A 20,934-nucleotide genomic window follows, 5' to 3' on the forward strand; every position below is an offset into this window, starting at 1 on the left:
TAAGCAATTTTTTGGTTGGAGTAAATGTATGATAAAGGCAGGAATGTAGAATAGAATAAGAGAGCAAGAACAGAGATCAGTTCCTAATGGACCTTTAGGTCTTGCCCCAAATTTGATTTACATGGCACCTAAGGCACTGAAACTTGTTACCACAGTTTCACATAGATCTTTTACAGTTTTATTTTGAACTTACATGACTTCTGGTTGGCTGAGTTCTGATTTTGCATGAATGTCAATGCATGGGCATAAAATAATCTGTTTCAGACATATGAAGGAGGGATGCCATGAGTGCTACATTAAGAGAAGGACATCCAAGGTAATTTGAGGACAAGAAAGAGTATCAACAATTGGGGGAGTCAAAGAGGCTTTGTGCAAATGCACAGAGGTGAGAGAAACAATAACAACTTCAATGAATAACTGGTATCCTAGACTAATGTCACAGTATGCATAAATAATGGTAATATAAAATAATGTTAAAAACAAAAATTGGAGCTAGATAGAAAAACCTTAAATACCAGGCTAAAGAGGTTTTTTATTTGTTTGTTTGTTTGTTTTTTTAATCTGTCTGTTTTGTTTTGATTTGATTTTTCTACATAATCACTGAGCCACTTGACCAGATCTATGTCTTAAGAAGATTATTTTAGCCATTGTTAGTGTTATGCCACAGTTCTCTTTTATTGTCCTGACTCAGTTTCCCTAATTATCTTGACTCAGTCCTGCCTCAGTTTCCCTGCTTTTCAATTCTTCAAAACCTCCCCTTCCTCTTTATCAGAATACTTGATAAGGATAAAAGATCTTATGTTTTAGAACAGGGGTCCTCAAACTACAGCCCACGGGCTAAATGAGGCCAGCTGAGGACTTTTATGCGGCCAGTCGGGTTATTGCAAAATCAGACTGGAAGTGACATTCGACCTAAACTTGTTTCCTTCAGAGGAAGCCAGGGCATTTGGGAGGGCCACCTGAGTGGTGACTTGTGTGCAGTGAAGGTCTGAAGCGGGAGAGAGAGTGAGGGAAATGGAGGCATCACAGCATAGAGGCAGTTTGGAGGAAGTTGGGCATTGCGGTCTATATATCTCTGTGCGGGCAAAGTTATTGCTGGTATATTGTTTTTGTAGCACTGTATATATACATATATATATATATTTGTATACATATATATAAACATATATATATATTTTTTTGTATACATATATGTATACATATATATGTATATACATATACATATATATATATGTATGTATTTTACTAATAGCAATTTGGAATCCCTTAGAAATAATGATGTCAAGAAAAAGAAAAATTGACTTGGAGTGTAGGATATTCAAAGAACAATGGACTTATGATTATTTTTTCATGCAGTACAAGGAAAGAGCTGTATATCTGATATGCCAGAATATAGTGTCTGTGTTCAAAGAATATAATTGGCGTTGACACTATGAAACTCAACATAAAGATAAATATGATTGTTTGGTTGGAGAAGTGAGAAAAGATAAAATATTAAAAACTGAAAAATACATTGACAACTCAGCAAAATATGTTTGTGAAGAGAAGCAGCTAAATATTTCATCACTGCGAGCAAGTTTTCAAGTTGCCAAGCTAATAGCATGCACTGGCAGACCGTTCTTGGAGGGAGAATTTGTTAAAGAATGCCTTTTTTCTGTTGTCAAAGAGATGTGTCCAGAGAAGGCTGATTTATTTAGTACAGTGAGTCTTTCAAGAGCTACAATTATACGGTGGATTGAAGAAATAGGAGAGAATCTGCATCAGCATTTGCAAAACTCCAAAAAAATTTCATATTTTTCCTTGGTACTCGATGAAAGCAATGATGTTTGTGATTCTGCACAACTTCTAATTTTTATTTGTGGGATGAATGATTATTTTGAAGTTATAGAAGAGTTTGCTGCGCTGCAAAGCATCAAAGGAACAACTACAGGAGAGGATATCTATGAAAAGGTTTGCCAAACTATGAATGGTTTGGAGCTGGACTGGGCTAAACTAGCCAGCGTGACAATTGATGGTGCCCCTAGCATGGTGAGGTCTAAGAAAGGAGTAATTGCTTGCATTACCCAAGAGATGGACAAACATAACCATTCTCATCCAATAGTCATATACTGCCTCATCCACCAACAAGTGCTATGTATTAAATCACTGAAGTGGGACTCTGTTATGAAAATTGTGGTATCTTGTGTTAACTTCAGTAGCGCTAATGCAATAAATCACAGGCAATTTCAGGTATTTCTGTCTGAGCTAAATGTTGAGTATGAAGATGTTCTATATCACACAAAAGTCCATTGGCTGAGTCGAGGGAGAGTTTTGAAACGTTTCTATGACTTACTTCCACAGATTACAAATTTTCTGCTTTCAAAAACCAAAGAAGTACCAGAGCTCAATGATGCAGAATGGAAATGGCACCTTGCCTTTCTGACAGATGTAACAGAGCTACTTAACAATTTCAATATGCAACTTCAAGGAAAGGGGAAGCTCATCTGTGATATGCAATCACATATCAAAGCATTTGAAGTAAAATTAGGCCTCCTCATCAAACAAGTGAAGGAGGAAAACTTCTGCCATCTTGCCACAACTCAATATCTGTTCGCAGAAAAGCCACTGATTGTACTCCCAAATAAAACATGTGTGGATTCATTGGAAAAATTGCAAAAGGAGTTCCAATTTAGATTCATCTCCATGAACAGGACATATAGCTTTTCCGTAACCCATTTTCTATTGACACTGAAAATGTGGATACAATTTACCAAATGGAACTGGCTGAACTGCAGAATTGTGGCTCTCTGAAAGACACATTCAAGTCAAGAAACCTTCATAATTTCTATGCATCTCTCCCCTCTGAGACATATCTTCATCTCAGGAACCGTGCATTCAAAATGGCAACTACCTTTGGCAGCACTTTTATATCTGTGAACAGACTTTTTTCTAGAATGAAACATTTGAAATCTCCAACCAGATCAAGACTAACAGATGCACACTTGCATCACTTGTTATGACTAGCAGTGACAAATATGGAACCAGACATTGACCATCTCATTAGCCAAAAGCAGGCCCTTAGTTCCCATTGAAATACTGATAAGTTTGTTGATTTAACTGTACTTCATTTTAAATATTGTATTTGTTCCCATTTTGTTTCTTCATTTCAAAATAAGATATATGCAGCGTGCATAGGAATTTGTTCATAGTTTTTGTTTTTACTATAATCTGGCCTTCCAACAGTCTGAGGGACAGTGAACTGGCCCCCTATTTAAAAGTTTGAGGACCACTGTTTTAGAATATCAGAATGCTTGCTGTTATTGGGCTTATATCTCAAAGAAATACTGAGGAGGGGAAAGGGACCTGTATGTGCCAAAATGTTTCTGGCAGCTCTTTTTGTAGTAGCTAGAAACTGGAAGATGAATGGATGTCCATTAATTGGAGAATGGTTGGGTAAATTATGGTATATGAGGGTTATGGAATATTATTGCTCTGTGAGAAATGACCAGTAGGAGGAATACAGAGAGGCTTGGAGAGACTTACATCAACTGATGCTGAGTGAAATGAATAGAACCAGAAGATCTCTGTACACTTCAATGTTGTATGAAGATGTATTCTGATGGAAGTGGATATCTTCAACATAAAGAAGATCCAACTCACTTCCAGTTGATCAATGATGGACAGAAATAACTACACCCAGAGAAGAAACACTGGGAAGTGAATTTAAATTGTTAGCACTACTGTCTATCTATCCAGGTTACTTATACCTTCGGAATCTAATACTTAATGTGCAACAAGAAAATGGCATTTACACACATATATTGTATCTGGGTTATATTGTAACATATGTAAAATGTATGGGATTGCCTGTCATCGGGAGTGGAGGGAGGGGGGGATAATTTGGAAAAATGAATACAAGGGATAATATTATAAAATGCATATATACTGTGGAAAAATTCTAAATAAAATTAAAAAAAAAAAAGAATATCAGAATGCCTTTCCCCATCCCAAGCTATTGGAATGTCAGATACTGTCTTATCAAGATGCCTCTTCCCATGTCCAGGGTACCTCCCCCTGATTATGTCATCCCATCTCGGTGGCTCACCCCACCCTGTCAGAGTTCTGTTTCTGCTCTCAGCTCCCTGACTCTGCCCCTGCCTCAGTCTACCTTCTGCATCTGAGCCACGTGTATATATGTCATTGAGAACTCTGATTGTTTGCTGGATTCTTGGAGAAGCTAGTCTCATTCAGCCCTGGGACCAAACCATGGATTCATTTGGTCTCAGTAAATCTCTCCCATTTAATGAATTATTAAATACTCTCTAATCTCTAGCTTGCTCAGTTTCTCCAGTATTACAGTTAGGAGGTTGAATTATAGGAAAAAGACATAAATAACATAATAGAATGTGTTAAAAGAAAACTCAGTCATCATTTAGTCTTACTTCTTTTCACTTATTTTCAGTCCTGTCTGCATCTTCATGACTACATTTTGGGTTTTCTTGGTAGAGATACTGTAGTGGTTTCCCATTTCCTGCTCAATTACATTTTACAGACGAGAATTTGAAACAAACAGGGTTATGTCACTTGTCCAGTGTCACATAGCTAGTTAGTATCTGAGGTCACACAGTTCTTTTTCCAGGAAGTTGAAGGTCTCAGTTTGAAATATTTACACTGACCCAGACAGTCAAAGACTGACAACAAAGAAATAGTGCTGTGAGGCAGTTAAAAGCTTGGAGTCAAGTAATTGAATCATAAACACATCAAGAATGAACTCATCATAAGGGAGGATAGCAAGGGTAATAGATGGTCAGAGGGACAGGATCAAGACAGCTACTTCATCTTCTTGGATCAAAATGGAAGATTTGATTTGTTCTGTTTTGCTCAGAAGGCAAAACTATTGGAAATGGATAAAATTTTTGAAGGGACAAGTTTTAGCTTAATGTAAAGAAAACTTCCTACCATCAGAGTTAACCAAAACAACAACCACAACAGTGAAAACCCAAACATTCCTGTGAAAGTAATAAGTTCATCATTATAAAAGGTCTTCAAAGAGAGATTGGATGACCACTTCTCAGCCATATTATAGAACAGGAGCTCTCAAAAATTTTATTTTAGGAAATTTTTACATGCTTAAAAGGAATCTCAAAAAGTTTTTGCTTATAAGGGTTATATATTTAACATGCTAGAAATTAAAGCATTTCAGTATTATTATAAAAATAGTTTTGACCTCATAGATCCCCTGGATAAAGCCCAAGAAATCTCCAAGGATTCCTGGATCATATTTTTGATTTTTGATACCTATTTAAGGTAAGTAGAGCAGAGGATAGTTAGGTTACTCAATCGATAGCCTAGAGTCAGATAAACTCTTCATCCTGAGTTCATATTGGATATGAGACTTCAAGGAAGTTTAGGGGCAAAGTCGCTGAACTGTGTGCCTGGTTCCATGGTGTTATTCTGTGCATATTTTAGTACTTTTATTTGGAGGAAAATTGAGCTGGACAAAGAAATAGCAAAAAATAAAAAATAAAAAACAAAACACTCCAGTGTCTTTGCCCAGAAAATTCAAAATTATTTCATGGAGAATCAGACACAACTGAATAAACACAAAAGCAAGGGATACAAATTTAATGGGTTATACTCTAGTCAGAGACAATTAGGGAGTGAGAGATTTTCTGAGCACAACAATTACACAAAGTTTTTTTTTTTTTTAATGATAGTTCATATCCTCTGCACATTCCTTGGCACATAGTAGGGACTTAATAAATGCTTATGACATGACTCAGAAAGGTTTCATTCTACTAGAAGAGAGGGAGGGAGATGTATAAGGTAAACATAAATATGGAATTTCCCAAAAGTATTCATGCAACTTTAAGTTTTACTAAGCTTTTTAGAATATTTTGTATAATAAAAGATGAAGTGTCATTGACGGTAGAGCAGAAATCTCAATACATTGCTCAAATATAATCAAAAAGGAGATGGCTAGATAAGTCTGGGCTCAGCTTAGTTGCAAGCGTGATTTGAATTGAGTTACACTGAACTGAATTGAGCTGAAAAGCCCCAAAAGAAAGTATTTAGTATATGGGTCATATCCTCTGAAAATTTTATATGGAAGGATATGAACAAGAATCACATGGGATGAGAAAACATCAATGGATTATGAGCTATACTGTTGGGAGAGAGAAACCATATTAAGAAGATCATAGATCAATTCAAGTATTAAAATACTAGCATGGTATATTGGACATAAGACTTTAAGGGGGTTAGGGGCAAAGTTGCTGAACTGTGTAACTTGCTCCACAGGTGTTACTCCATGCATATTCTATTACCTATGTTTGGAAGCAAATCTAAGCTTAGAAAATAGAATATAGAAAAGAAGTGGGTGTGCTCTAGAAGAATAAAACCATATAGCAGAAATGAATGTTACCAGTGCTAGATTAGCCTCTTAGATATTATCAATGACTTGGATTAAGGCTTATATGGAATACTTGGTAAATGTGTTTGTGAATTTGCATATTGCCTATAAGATTCACAAACCTACTGTAAGAAAAATATCATTTAACAAGATCTTAAATCACCCTTTTTTAAGACAAATTCACATAAGGGTAAGGAAAGACCTCAATATGTAATATTGATCTATAAGACAAGATCTGAGGCCTAATACAGGCTGCCTGGGGAGCAATGCCTCTTTTGCCTAATCATTCTTGCAATAGAGATGCTAAATTCAGTTGTTTCTGCTATCAAGAAATCTAAGTGCCCTATAGACTTTTATGCCTTGGACAAAAGCCCTGATAGCCCTACCTAATTCACAGGATAGTTCAAAATTCAGCTATGACTCTGACACACTAAAATGAACATTGCAGAAATAGAAAAAGAAGTTCTTCAAGTCCCTTTTGTTTATTCAAATTAAGTTGAATTCTTCATATCTGTATAGGTTGTACATGCCCTCCAAGTCAAATAGAAGCTCATTAAGGACAGGGGCTGTTCGATTATATTTCTTGGTGTCTCCTAGCATGGAGCATCATATCTTGATTGAACTAAATGAATTGAATCACACCAATATTTATTTTTCTAAGCTATGAAATGGGGATCCCATTCTCACACAAAGTTTATGACAATAACAATAATAAGAAAATAGTCAGGTTTTCCTGACTCCAGACATTCTAACAATGCAAGTATAGCCTTTAAGAGCTGTAAGACACAAAGCTGCATAAATACAAGATCAGTGAGGGGTGAAGGAATAAAAGGGAAGGAGAAAAAACAAATTGTATTTCATTTTAAAAAGCAAAATTGAATTTAAAATAAATAAGTGCAAGTTGTCACTGTTTATCTGTAAAGAGATAATGCTCTGTGGAACTATTTATTTAGGGCCAGAATATAACATGACTCTTCAAGGACCTAAGAACTCAGTCAACTCTCTCTCTCTCTCTTTTTTTTTTTTTAAACTCTTCTGAGTGCCTAACACAGACCACCAATGGTGTAATTTAAGATAACTGAAGGAGTTAGTAAGATTATAATTGTAAAGTGCTTAATTCAATGCCTGGTACATAATAAGTGTGATATGCATATTATAATTATTATCATATATGTATAAACATATAAAATTATATTCAAAATTTGTGATCTTGTAAAAGTTACTTCTGGACTTCAATTTCCTCATCCATAAAATAAGAGGGTTGGATATAATGATATGTAAAGTGCTCTTTAGCTCTAAATTCCTAGGATATTCTTTCCAGCATGATCCTTCCCAATCCTTCCAGGGTTGCCTTATAGCATAAATTAGCTTTACAAAGTTATTAAAGTAATTTCCCCATGAGTCTTCTTGAAGGAGAAAGAGAATGGGACAAAAACTTAAAACCATCCCAGCTCTGATATTCCATGACTATAAGACTTTAGGCAAATTACTTCTTGTGTCTGAATATAAGTATTCTAATCTGTAAAATAATCCTGGACTAAGTTAACTCCCAGTGTTGTATCAGGTTTTAATGAGATGACATATTGGAGAGCACTTTGTAATCCATAAAATGCTTTACAAACATAGTTTACTATTATGGTTGTGGTTGTCGTAGTTATATATGGAGCTTGTTCCTATCATTAGACTGGGCACTTGTTAATGTCTGGGACCATGAAACCTCTGCAGCTCCAAACACAAGATGAATTCTTGATTGGTTAACTTCCCCTGGCTATCTAAGTCAATTCTATGACAACCCAATTGAATTAATATTATCAATAATTATCCTAGGGCTAGGCTAGTATCTGAAGAACACTCAGCACCCCTTCAGCACTGCCCAAAGCCTGTAAGTGACCCTCTTCACAGCCTCCTTCACTTCCTTGTTACGCAGGGTATAGATGATAGGGTTGAGGAAGGGGGTGAGCAGGGCATATATCAGGGCAATAAGCTTGTCTGAGCCCTCTGCCCGACCCCCAGGAGGTCCTACATAAACAGCAAAGGCGGAGCCATAGAATAAGGCCACTACTATCATATGGGAGGAACAAGTAGAAAAAGCCTTAGCCCTGCTAGCAGCTGTAGGCAATCTCAGTACAGCCCTCAGGATGCCTCCATACAGCAGTAAGATCAAGACAAAATTACACCCAGTAGCTACACCAATCACAGCCCCATGGACATGTGCATGCCAAGCAGTGCCCACACATGCCAGCCGCATGAGCGGTGCAAGGTCACAGAAGTAATGAGAAATCTCCATATGGCAAAAGGGCAGGGAGGCAGTGAGGCAAGCAGGGACCAGAGCTGCAGAGAAGCCAGCTACCCAAGAAGCAACTGCTAGCCAGACCCGCACCCGACCACCCATGAGATTGTGATAGTGGAGAGGGCGACAAATAGCAAAGTAACGATCAAGGGCCATGACACCCAGAAGGTAACATTCAGTCATACCCAATGAGTGGAAAACATACAATTGGATGAAGCAGATAGTGGGAGAAACAGGTGAGGGTCCATGTAGTACAGTGTACAGAAGTGTGGGCACCGTGGTGCTGATGTACCAGAGTTCCAGGAAGGACAAGATGCTGATAAAGAAATACATGGGAGTGCCCAGAGCAGAGTCAGCCTGGACTAGGATGATGATGAACAGGTTACCAGCTAAGGTGAGGAGGTAGATGGATAGGACACCTAGGAAGGCAAGAGGTTGCAGGAACTGAGTAGGAGTGAAGCCAATCAGGACAAAGTTCTGGACCCAGCTTTGGTTAGTGCAATCCATCGTTCCCAGTACTGGGGTTAAAGAAGGGGAAAAGGAAGGTCAGAAAGTGAAGTAGTTTAGCAGAAAAGGTACTAGATATTAGGTGAAATTCTCCTAGATCCAGACTTGTTATATATATATTAGGGGACTATGACCAAGTTATTTTAGGATTTTTTGAAACTCATTTTCCCTTTCTCTGTTTCAATACATCTAATCAAAAGATCATTTTCCCCCTTCCACTGTTATATATATTTTGAGCTTTCTATGTCATAAGAAATGCCATGATGAATTTCTGTAGCAAAAATAAACAAATAAAAGAGAAAGTAAATAAATGAATGGATACATAACTAAATATTTTACTAGTCTTTCCTTTGGTGATGAAACTACAAACTTAACCAGATTGTTTTTCAGATAAAAAAGACACAATCTGTTTATACTTGAATCATTTATAACTTTTTAAAACCTGTCAGACTTTGTGCTCTACTGGCACAGGCTTCAGGAACTCAGTTCCTCCACACCCTGATGAGCAGGACTTTTATACTTGTAAATAAAAATCTTGATCTTAAGTGTGCAGAGTGTTCTTTAAATAACTTGGAAATGACAATAGCTTTCCTGTTATATGCAGCCCTTGAAAAAATATTTTCTGGGCAACAACCTTGAAGCCATGGGCAAAATTATTCCTATCACCATTAGATAACGATAGAAATTAAGGTTCATGGATTCATGTTCAAAGTCACAAAGGTAGTATTAAGAGTCAGAACTTGAATCTAGAACTTGAATTCACATTTTCTGGTATCAAGTCCAATGGGCTTCCCACTCCTTGACAGTCAGGCAGGATTCTAGCACCTTGAGCCAAAGTCATTGCCCAACCCATTCCTTACCATGAAAAGATTTTTAAAAAAATAATCATCAATTTCACACACACACACACACACACACACACACACACACACACACACACACACACACACACATACTGCCCCTAATTCCTGAATTCCTTAAGTTCTTATAGAAAATATCCTCTTGCTTTTTGAAAGGAATGACTTCTTCCCTTCCAGGAATCCCTTATCTATTCAATATAAAGGGGGAAATTGTTTTACCCTTTTCAGAGACAGAAAGGCTCAATCATTAAGTTGTCCTTTGGGGGCACAGTGATTAAAGCAAAAAGTCTTCAAGAAAAAGAAGAGGTGAAAGGAGATGGGGGATTAAAAATAGAAAGAAGAGGGAGAAGGGGCCCTAAGAGTCACAAATCCCCAAATCCAGATTGAGGAACCATAAATGTGGACTAAAAGGGAAGATGACAGAAGAATGGATACTTACCAATTAAAGAGTTACAAGAAAGCTATGGAAGGGAAATTTCTGCAGGCTTGCTACAGTGACAGCAGGATATAGTAAAATTTGCATTGTCTTATATTCTAGTCTTTCTTCTATTATTAATTAGCTATGTGATCTTGAGTAAATAATTTTCTTTTGTTGGAACTCAGCATTCAATTATGATTCTCTTTAAGGACCAATAAAGAATTGATGATCTCAGTTAAAAAAAAAAGAATTGATGATCTCTAAAGTCCCTTCAAATTTTGATATCCTACATTTTATGAAGGAAAAGTTACTGATAGAAAAAATGATTCTGGGATAAGGGGTAAAAACTAAAACCTCAAAATTCTAGTTTCATCTCCTTGGTCTTGAAATCTGTGAAATAATTATAATTAACATTTATGTGACAGCTTTTTATGTCACAATTTGTAAAGCATATTACATATTATCCTACATAATCTTCTCTCATAATAATTCCATCAATTACACAGGACAGGTATTAACAATTCCATAGTACAGATGAGGAAATTGAAGTGTGAATAGTTTAAATAATTTGTCCAAGGTCACATAGAATCGGTGGGATTCTAGCCAGAATTGCATCTGATCAAAAAAGAAATTCTCCACCGCTGTTACCATTCTTCACTATCACCCTTTCCATGTGTCCTCCTTTCCTCCCTCCTATACCTGAAGATCTGAAGACACAATGTAAGATATCGCTCACTTCTGGGGCATTCTACATTAAATTCTAAGACTCCCAGTAGCTTCAGATTCTAACTCCTTATATGTCTTGGACATTCCAAGAATCACTAAACTCCTTCCCACTCCCAGGACTTCCCTCTTTTCCAATTTTACCAGCCCAATAGGAACCACTATGTATATTGTTTCTCAATGGTATCCTTATCCTTATCCTTTGGGAAAAGTAAAAATGATGTTGATTGTACTCTCCAGATGATTCCCCAGCTTTGGGACTTTTGATCAAGGCCCTTAGGTACTAGTTCCAGACATGTTTTTCTCCTCTATACCCTAAGGCTGTAAGTGTTTATTTTAGTCAAGATCCTAGTTCTATTTCCATGTTCAAAGTGTCCAAATGTATTCCAGAGATGGAAGAATCCAAATTGTTGCACATCATCACAAATAGTGAGGTTTTTCTTACCTCCATTCCTCTTACAAGGAAATTTTTATATCTTCCCTTCACTGTGCAAGAGTTCTTTTTTGTATCTAATGTACATGTCAACTTTACATAAGTGAAGGTTCTTTTTTTCCTTCTTAATAAAGATAATAGTTTATATTTAGGTGTCATAACTTTAAAGTACTTCATATTCAGTATCTAATTCTTTCAGCTACCTGAAACTTTACTCTCTGATTCAACTCTTGCTCTAAACTGTTTCAAACTGACTCATTATTTTATTTCTCTGTGTCAAGTAAAATCAAGTCAAGAAGCATTGGGCACTGTGCTCAGTGTTGGGGAAAAATAAAGAAAAAAAAACCCACATAGTCATTATTCTCAAAGGCAATCATATGACATAGTGTATAGAGCACTGGGCCTGGAGTTAAGAAAATCTGAACTCAAATTTAACCTTAGACAGTTACTAGCTGGGTGACCCTGGACAAGTCACTTAATCCTATTTGCCTCAATTTCCCCATCTGTAAAATGAGCTGGAGAATGAAATGGCAAACCATTTTCCCTTTAAAAAAAGGGGGGGCATGAAGACTCAGACATAATTGAAAATGACTAAACAGCAACTCTCAAGGATCTCACAATATAGTGGGGGGTGACAATATAGAAAAAATATAAAAACAAGAAATAGTATAAACTAATCTCAGAGGGGAAACATTAAGAATAAGAAGGGCTAAAAAAGCTTTTTGCACCTTCACATATTTTTTTGCCCCTCTCAGACCTCTATGCTTAATTTCTAAATATTCTAAAACTACTCAAAGAATCCTTTATTTACCATCACTCAAAAGGTTCCTAGATAACTCTCTTCTCAAGGAAACTTTTCCAGATATATGCTAGGAAAAAAAGAAGCATTTATAACCCTAGCCTGTAGCATCCTGCCTCTCCCTTCCCATCTCACCCTAAAAATATATTATGCCATATCCATACTATTTAACTATAGATCATGATTAGTTCTCTCAGAAACATCAACTATAGATCATTAAATCCTCTTTATTTCAATAAAATTCTTCAAATGTTGCTTGAAGCAGTATGTTTAGACTTGACATCCTCCATTTCACATGTATCTCATAATCTTTACCATTTTTCCTCTGCCTTTTAGACATTTTTTCATTACCATAAATAAATTTGATAAAAATAATATAATTTTATTACTTTTAATATTCTGTTTCTTTGAAATAAATGTTTAATATGGTTTTAATTATGAAATTAACATGCTTCTCTCTTTGAAGCATACAAAGAAGAATTTAATTCATTTTATCAAAAATTTAAAATCTATTGCATACGTGTAGCAAGAAGTATATATCTTTATAATTTTAAATTTTCAGTATAATTTACTTCTTTCATAATCCTATGTACTTTATTCATTTTTGCCAGTCAGTAAACAAATATTTACTTATTAAGTGTCTCGTATATGCTAGACATTGTGCTAAGTTCTAGGGACACAAAAAGGATTAAAAGAAAATCTCTACTTTCAAGGACATCGCAGTCTAATTGACAAGTCATGAAAATAAGTATGTACAGACAATATATTCAAAATATATGAGAACTAATCCTCAAGGAAAGGAATCAAATTTAAGGGGGTTAAGAAAATGCTTTCTGTAGAAAGTGAAATTTTAGCTAGGATTTACTGGAAGCCAGGGAAACCAAGAGGGGGAGAAGAAGAGAGAGAGGATTCCACACATGATAAATAGCCAGAAGAAATTCCCAATCTAGAGATAAGGGTATCTTGCTCAATAATATCAAGGTGGTCAGTTTCACTGGATCACAGAATGTATGTGTGGATAGGAAGGAAGTGGAAGATAAGGAATAAGCAGATTCCTTTAGCATTTTTTCCAATTTGCTTATTCCTTATCTCTCGATTGGGAATTTCTTCTTTGTAACAATTCTCCTTTGTACAACTCTGGTGTAAATCTTCATTACCTCATGCCAAGATGTGCTCCTGCCCCAAGTGTCTCCCCACTCGCTATTACTTCTAGTATCACATAGTGAATCAATGAAAACATTGGTTTCCATTGGGGAAAACATGATCAGATCTCTTTAGAAAGATCAATTTGGCAGCTGAAAGATGATTTGGAGTGGGAAGACAAAGATCAAAAAGACAGAACTTAACAACTGATTGAATATAGAAGGTGATAAAAACTGGAGAGTGAAAGGTGATATCTAGATTGGGAGCCTGGATAACTTGGAAGATTTTGGAACCCTTAAAAGTAATAGGGAAATTAGGAAGATGATAGTCCTTTGAGATGAAAAATGCTATCTGAATCCAGAGTGTGAACTGTGGAGATTGAAAATGGGCCAAAGCATTGTATTTTCACTTTTGTTGTTGTTGTTTGTTTTCCCTTGTTCTTGTTGTTGTTGTTGTTTTCCCTTTTGATTTGATTTTTCATGCATAACATAACAATAATGAAAATATGTTTAAAAGAAATGTACATATTTAACCTTAAAAAAAGAAAAGAAGTCCTGAATGCCTTTATACAAGGCATTAAGTTTGAGATGTCTAATAGGCAATTGGAGATAAACAGAGAGGTTGAGGCAGTTTAAGTAGATTTAAGAACCATCAACATAGAAATAATAATTGAATCCATGTGAGTCAATGAGGTTATCAAATGAAAATAGTATAAAGAGAAAAAAAGAAGAGATTCAGTTCAGAGCCCTATTGAACACTTATAGGAATTACCTATGATCTTGTGAAAATGGAAACCAATTTTACGGTGTAATTTATGCCCATGAAAGATATATTATTATTACATTAAAGTGCTATGTGCAAACCCCAGAGAGGGGAGAAAGAGGAACATAAGAGCTCATCATGATGATTTCCTCTCTTTTCAATAATTTACAAGGATACATTTTAACTAGAATTTGAAAGGCAAGATGATATTGTAATATACAGAAATGGAGAAGATAACATTTTATTTTGGGGGAGTAAAGATAGAAACAGAACTATTTAGTTGAAACATAGAGGACATGAAGAGGAGTAGACAACTGAAAAAGCAGGTGTGAACCAAATTTTGGAGGACTATAAAGGCAGTAGTAGAAGTTGGAAACAGAGAGAATTTCGACTTCTCAGCAGCCAATGTGTTTAAGTAAGAAAGTGTGGTGAACTCTGGAGATTACTTTGACAATGGTAAGGAGAAAACAAATGGAAAAGACAATAAAGGTAAACAACACAGATAAAACACTATAATTGTACTCCAAATAAAAGATAATAATAGTCCTCAATAATTGTGATTAATGTATCAAGGTGAACTTAGAAAGGCATTTCTAGTGTCAAAGCCCAATGTTTAGGCCTTGGTCCCAAGCATTTAATCACCTAGATGGCAAATGTGCAGATGACACAAAATTGTCCAGGAAAACTTATACATTGTATGATTGTGTCACTTTTCAAAATGGATCTTGGCAGTCTTGAATAAAATTTGCCAATGACATAAACCTAGGAGAGTTTGCAAACACTGGATGAAAAAATATATATATGAGGATCAAGCAAGATGGTAATCAGCTAGAACACTGAACTGAATATAAGAAGATGAAATTTAATATGGACCAATATTAAGTTTTATAATTGGGTTTAAAATTATTTCATAAGTACAATGTGGGAGAGGCAGTTTTACATAATAGTTTGTTTGAAAAACATCTGTTTTGGTGAATCATAAGAAGCCTCCCTTAGACTGGGAACTCCTATTGGCAGGGACTGTCTTTTGACTTTCTTTGTATCCCCAAAGCTTAGGACAGTACCTGACACATAGTAGGTGCATAATGAGTGCTTATTCATTGATATGGTAACTAAAATGTATTGAGCTACATTAAGAGCTAGAGGCACAAATTCCAGACATAAGGAGGTTTTAGATCCTTATCTGTATACTGTCTCACAGTATTGTGTTCCATTCTAAGCATCACAGCTTTGAAAGGATATTGAAAAAAGTATAAAGAATCCAGGGCAATATAAGCAATAAAAGGCCTCAAAGTCCATGTTATATGATAACAAGATGGGGGAAAAGTGAGTATAGTTAATCTGAAAGATACAAGACTCAAAAGGTATATATGAGTTTGGAAGATTTTAACACAAGTCAAGTACAAATAGTCCATATGAACATTTGGAGTAGAGGTATCTCTAAATTTGCATATCACATATTTCTTTTAATCTATTGTAATTCTGCTTTCTCATAGAGTACAACAGCTTCTCTGATGCAGGTATGCCATGCTGGGAAATCCCGTGCCAGTGTTTGTCATGTCTCACAATAGATTTGAAAGTTATTCAGAGAAACTTTGAGTGTCCTTGAATAGTTTCTTCTGACTTTCATGTGAATGTTTATCTTGTGTGAGTTCTCTGTAAAAAAATGACCTTTTTAGGTAAACATATATTTTGAATTTGAACAAAGTGATTAGTCCATTGGAATTGTGCTCTAACTACTGGGCAGTTCAACTCAAGAAAGGATCTTAATGTCCCAGCATCTTATCTTGCTGGGTGATCTTCAGAATCTTGCTAAGACAATTCAAATGGAAGCTATTCAGTTTCCTGACATGATAATGATAGATCGGCCAGGATCCCGCAATGAAGGTCAACACAATGATTCTGTAGACCTTCAGTTTGATAGATAGCCTAAAACTTCTTCAATCCCACACTTTCCTTGGAAGCTTCCCAAACACTTAGCTCTGATAATGACTGCATCAACCTAATCATTATGTATACATTCAGGGAAAGTGTATTGCAAAGATAAGTGAACTTATCTACAGCATTCAAAATTTCTTCATTTGCTATATCTTATATCTTGAAAAACCTCTGCTTTTTTGGTATTAATTGTCAGGCCAATCAGCTTCAGGAGCTGCATTGAATGAACAATCATTTGAAAAAAGTTGTGCATCAAGTCTCTCTCTCTACTTTGATCTTGGTTTGTAGCCTTTTCTAGTTAAATAATTTGCCATCAATGATATAGTTGACTTTGGTGCCATTTTCATGCTCACTGAAGGTATTTGTCAACATTGCTAAAAAAGGAGCTATCACACATCCCTGTACTCCATCGGTGACTAGGAAAGTATGAAAGTATTATCCAGAACCCATGTAAGAATGTTATTGTGAAAATTTCACGCTTTACTGATGAATTTCTTGGGAAAATCAAATTTTGCCCTTATGACTGACAATATCAAAGGCCTCAGTCAGATTGATAAACATTGTATATCACTTATGTTCTGCTTCTGGCATTCCTCTTGTAGTTGTTGGGCAGTAAACACAGTTCTCAGACACACCAGTTCTCAGGTAGATGACTTCCTTCCAAATTAAGGAGGAACCTATTAAGGAGGATTCTAGAAAAAAGTTTGACAGCAATGACTACCACCCTATGATTGTCACAGAGCAAACTATTTTCTTTTCCTTTATAGAGATGGTCAGTAAAGGCATTCTTGAACTCCTGGAGGATAAGACTTCAGTAAGCTTTCATATAAGCAATCAACTCCCTGCCTTATAAATCTCAGATAAAGTAGAATTAAGTACTTTACCAAAGGATAGAAGCCTGAAGGCATTCAAAACCTTCTTAAATTGGAAGTTTATATAATGAGGGATTGATTTCAATGTGATGCATATGGTCAATGGCTCCAGCATTGATTGATGATGGTCTGTTGAGAATGCTATGGAATTATTCAATCCATCTCTTCAGAATCATGTCTTTCTTAATAATCAATGTGCCTCCATTAATGCTGAGTAATTGATATGTACTATTGGTATTTGTCCCATAAATTTCATTATCAGGGGATCATAAACAGTGCTTTGGATTGTTACTATCATGGTAAAACTGAATTTTATCTGTTTCCTTACTGAAGCAAGAATCTTCTTTCTCTAAACTTCACTTGCACTTTATTTTTGATGGACTTAAATGCTACTTTCTTATGGTTGGAAGAACTATCCTGGCAAGCCTTGTGGAAATGTCATTTTTCACTTAGCAAATTCTGAATTTTATCAAACCAATGTTGATGTCTGGGAGTTTTCTGTCTCAGAAGTGTAAATATAGTACTATACACCAAATATTTGAAAGACGCCCACTTCTTTTCTGCTTCTCTATTGCCAACTGTATGTTGTCTCAGCTTTTCCTTCAAGTTACCAACAAACAAATGTCCCACTAAAAGAAGAATCTAATCTGTGGGCATTAAGTCTTCTGATAATCATCTTCTATGGAGCTGTTATTCACATTGAATGTAAATATTTAGTTTGGAAAAGATAAGTCTAAGATTAAGCTTTCATTTGCAAGCATTGTTTCACTAAGGGTGGATATTTTGTTGTCATGTATGTATTGAGTTTTCTTCCAAAAAGAACTAGTCTACTGCATTTCTTGTTGTGCATAATCACATACCATGTACTAATGGTGAGTGGAATTGAAGAGCTTAAAAGGAGATAGCCCAAGACACAAATGATTAACCGAGAAGTTCCTGTCTTAGAGAGGTCAAAGGAGATAACCTGAGACACAAATGATAAATAGAATTTAACATCCTTAAGAGAAATTGCTGTCTTAGACAAACTTTAAAGAATTTACAAGTATCTTCAGGAACCTCTTTGATATACAAACTTCTCTATAACCAAAGGAAGCAGAAAAATCCTTTGCAAATACAAACTGTTTTATGATCCTGTTTCATGTATAAAATGAATCTCCAAAATTCTATTCTTTGCACTAGGCTTTTCTCTGCCTCTTGCCTGCAGACTTTGCTGAGCAGTCCCCTTCCAGGCAGTTTGGCCTTTCTCCCTGGAGGACAATTGCCTGCCTCTCCCTTTCCTAGTCATTAAAGATTTTGTTTTAACACAGCATTGAGTAAACTAATTCATTCACTAAAGAACCTGGCCTTGGTACTTTGGAAGAAGGAGGAGAGAGGGACATAATCAGACCTTCAGAAAGGAAGCACTGACCCATCTCTGTCATTTTGCCCTCATCAGAATCTTTTCATTAGCCCATAATCCCTTAGGTCTAGTAGTGATTCCTCCAGTGTAAGACCTATGAACAGTACTATGTAACATCCCCACACCCCCATCCTATCTCTGAGGGCTATTTGCTTCAACTTAAAGATTTGTAGCTTTGGTCATTGAGGGGTTAACTACTCTCATATGTTCTAGGGGTATAGCATGTGGATTTACTACAGTTAATGAGTTCCTACTGGTGAATTTCTTATAATACTTAGTCAGTAGACACAACCTCAAAATAAAGTCATTTATTAAGATGGTATGGCAACGAATAGATAGATAGAGATTGAAGTTGAGGAGACTTCTGGGAGACAGAATAAAAGTTATGATCTACTAGAAAATATGAAAGATTGTGGGATCAATGGCATGCTTAGAGAGGTTGACTTTGTCAGGAAAGGGGTAGTTCATATTCAGAAACTAGAAAAAAAAAGGGGGGGGGCATCTAAATGCCACATTGAATAGAGATTCAGCCCTGAAGTCAGGAAGCTACAAATTAAAATCTGGCCTCAGACACTTAACACTTCCTAGCTGTGTGACTCTAAACAATTGCCTCATACATCCAGAAAAATAATTACTAAAAAAAAGAATAAACTAGAAAAAAAATGAAATGAATGAGAATGATGTCAAGGAAGTATGAGATAAAGGGAAGAAAAAAAAAGGAGTTCACATTGAATATATTCAATTTTCTCTGTAAAGTAAGAATAAAAATCTTCATCTGAAAGAAGGGAGAAAGGAGATGTGATTAAAAAAAAAAAAAAAGCTTTTGTAGAGGATAAGAAAGGCATCAGTTGGGAGGAATAAAAATATCATCTTGCTGCCAGAGAGGGCCCAATTGAAGTTGCATAAGATGAATTTATAGCATACTCAGTTAGGAGAGTTGAATAATTGCTTCCATCTTTGTTCTACAATACATAAATACAAAGGAAGAGGACAGTGAAAGTAATCCAGGGTTAAGGATTCACATAGGATGGGTGTAATTAAGTCAATAAAGGCAAGGGGTTAAGGAATAAATCATCTAGTAGAGAGAAAAGTAAAATCAAGGCAGAGTTAATAACCTGAGAAATACTGAGAGAAACTTACTAGGTTTGGGAGAAGACATAAAGCCTCCTAACAGTTTTTAATCAAGAAAGGGGAGTAATTATGGGTAATCATGAGATCCTGTGTGTAATCGTTCTTATGTGTGGCCATGGTGGAATAAAAGAGTACATCTTGGAATTTAAAAATAATAAAAGAAACTGGAATTTTTAAGTAGTTATATAATACCCCCCATATACCTTAGGTGTACTTTTCCACAAATATGGACAGCATCTGCAGGAAGAGTGAGCAAAAAAAAAAACTGAGTTCAATGATAATAATGCAATATATGTAAAGAACACATTTAGCTAACAACTCCAGTACTACAATAACTCAATATACTCTCTTTCCAAGAATTTTGCTCTTTGAAGATCACCTTTTCTTTGCCAGGGGTTTAACTCTACTGAATTTAGGATGGCTCTCTTTTCTTTAGTTAGAGGTAATGATGCCACCACTTTCTTCCTCAAGTAACCACCTTTCAAGGATCGTGTCTGGCTGGAAACTTTCTGTCTCTTATCCCTGTTAGATTCATAGCAACTGTGACACAAATTGTCTCTGATTAATTAAATACAGTAGCTCCATTGCCAAGCATTATGGCCAATGAAGATGGAGATTAGGAGAGGGGAGATAAAGCTATGGGACTGATGGAACTATTTTGAATGTGAATGGATTGATATTGGTCTATGCAATGATATGATTATGTCTTGAGACCTTCCCCAAAGAATTAGTCTTTTTAATGAGATCTATTATGTCAGATCTCATTTCCATATACTTTTATTTGCGGATATGAGGGAAGGAAGTAAGCTCAGCTGGTACAATAAGTTGGATAAATATAGTCTGAATTTGAAACACAGTTCTATCACTTCTCAGTTTCTCTTGTTTTCATGTATATTGAGTTCAAACTCTGAAAAAGCATAAACTTCAATTCTAGATCCATATGAACACTTGGGCATACTTTACACTCACCACAAGGAAGATACAGTGGAAAAAAATTCAACAATAAAAACACTGCTAACATTATTTTTTAGTTGCCATGGATTTATTTTGTGAATTATGTCCAATCTCTTAAACTTTATTTTTATCACTGCATGTTAGACACTCAAAATTTGATCAAAACAGACCAAACCTATCACTCCTTTGAACTTCCCCATTTCTACAAATGAAACTCCCATTCATCCTGGACTTTTCTCTCCTGCAACCTCATAAACATTCAATTGTCAAGTCTTTTCAATCTTATTTCCAAGACAGCATTTTGATTCCTCCCC

The 20,934-nt window shown here is 35.8% G+C and overlaps 2 protein-coding genes across 2 annotated transcripts in view; both read right to left on the minus strand.

The window, feature by feature from the left end:
* Positions 1–19,906, minus strand: part of LOC141541384 (olfactory receptor 6N1-like) — a 97,008-nt gene extending 77,102 nt beyond the window's left edge. Inside the window, exon 1 of the mRNA XM_074265523.1 lies at positions 19,870–19,906. The gene's annotated coding sequence lies outside the window, so the exon portion shown is untranslated. The remainder of the gene's footprint in view (positions 1–19,869) is intronic.
* On the minus strand, positions 8,244–10,019 carry LOC141541383 (olfactory receptor 6N1-like). Its single transcript, XM_074265521.1, has one exon. It carries the CDS (start codon positions 9,186–9,188, stop codon positions 8,244–8,246), a length of 945 nt encoding a protein of 314 aa, XP_074121622.1. The 5' UTR covers positions 9,189–10,019.
* Positions 19,907–20,934: the final 1,028 nt, after the last annotated feature.

This window comes from Sminthopsis crassicaudata, chromosome 4 (assembly GCF_048593235.1).
Source record: "Sminthopsis crassicaudata isolate SCR6 chromosome 4, ASM4859323v1, whole genome shotgun sequence".
Classification (NCBI taxonomy): Eukaryota; Metazoa; Chordata; class Mammalia; order Dasyuromorphia; family Dasyuridae; genus Sminthopsis; species Sminthopsis crassicaudata.

Excerpts from the sequence above, each read along its gene's own strand:
- LOC141541383 (XM_074265521.1), bottom strand. The coding sequence starts at position 9,188 with ATGGATTGCACTAACCAAAGCTGGGTCCAGAACTTTGTCCTGATTGGC.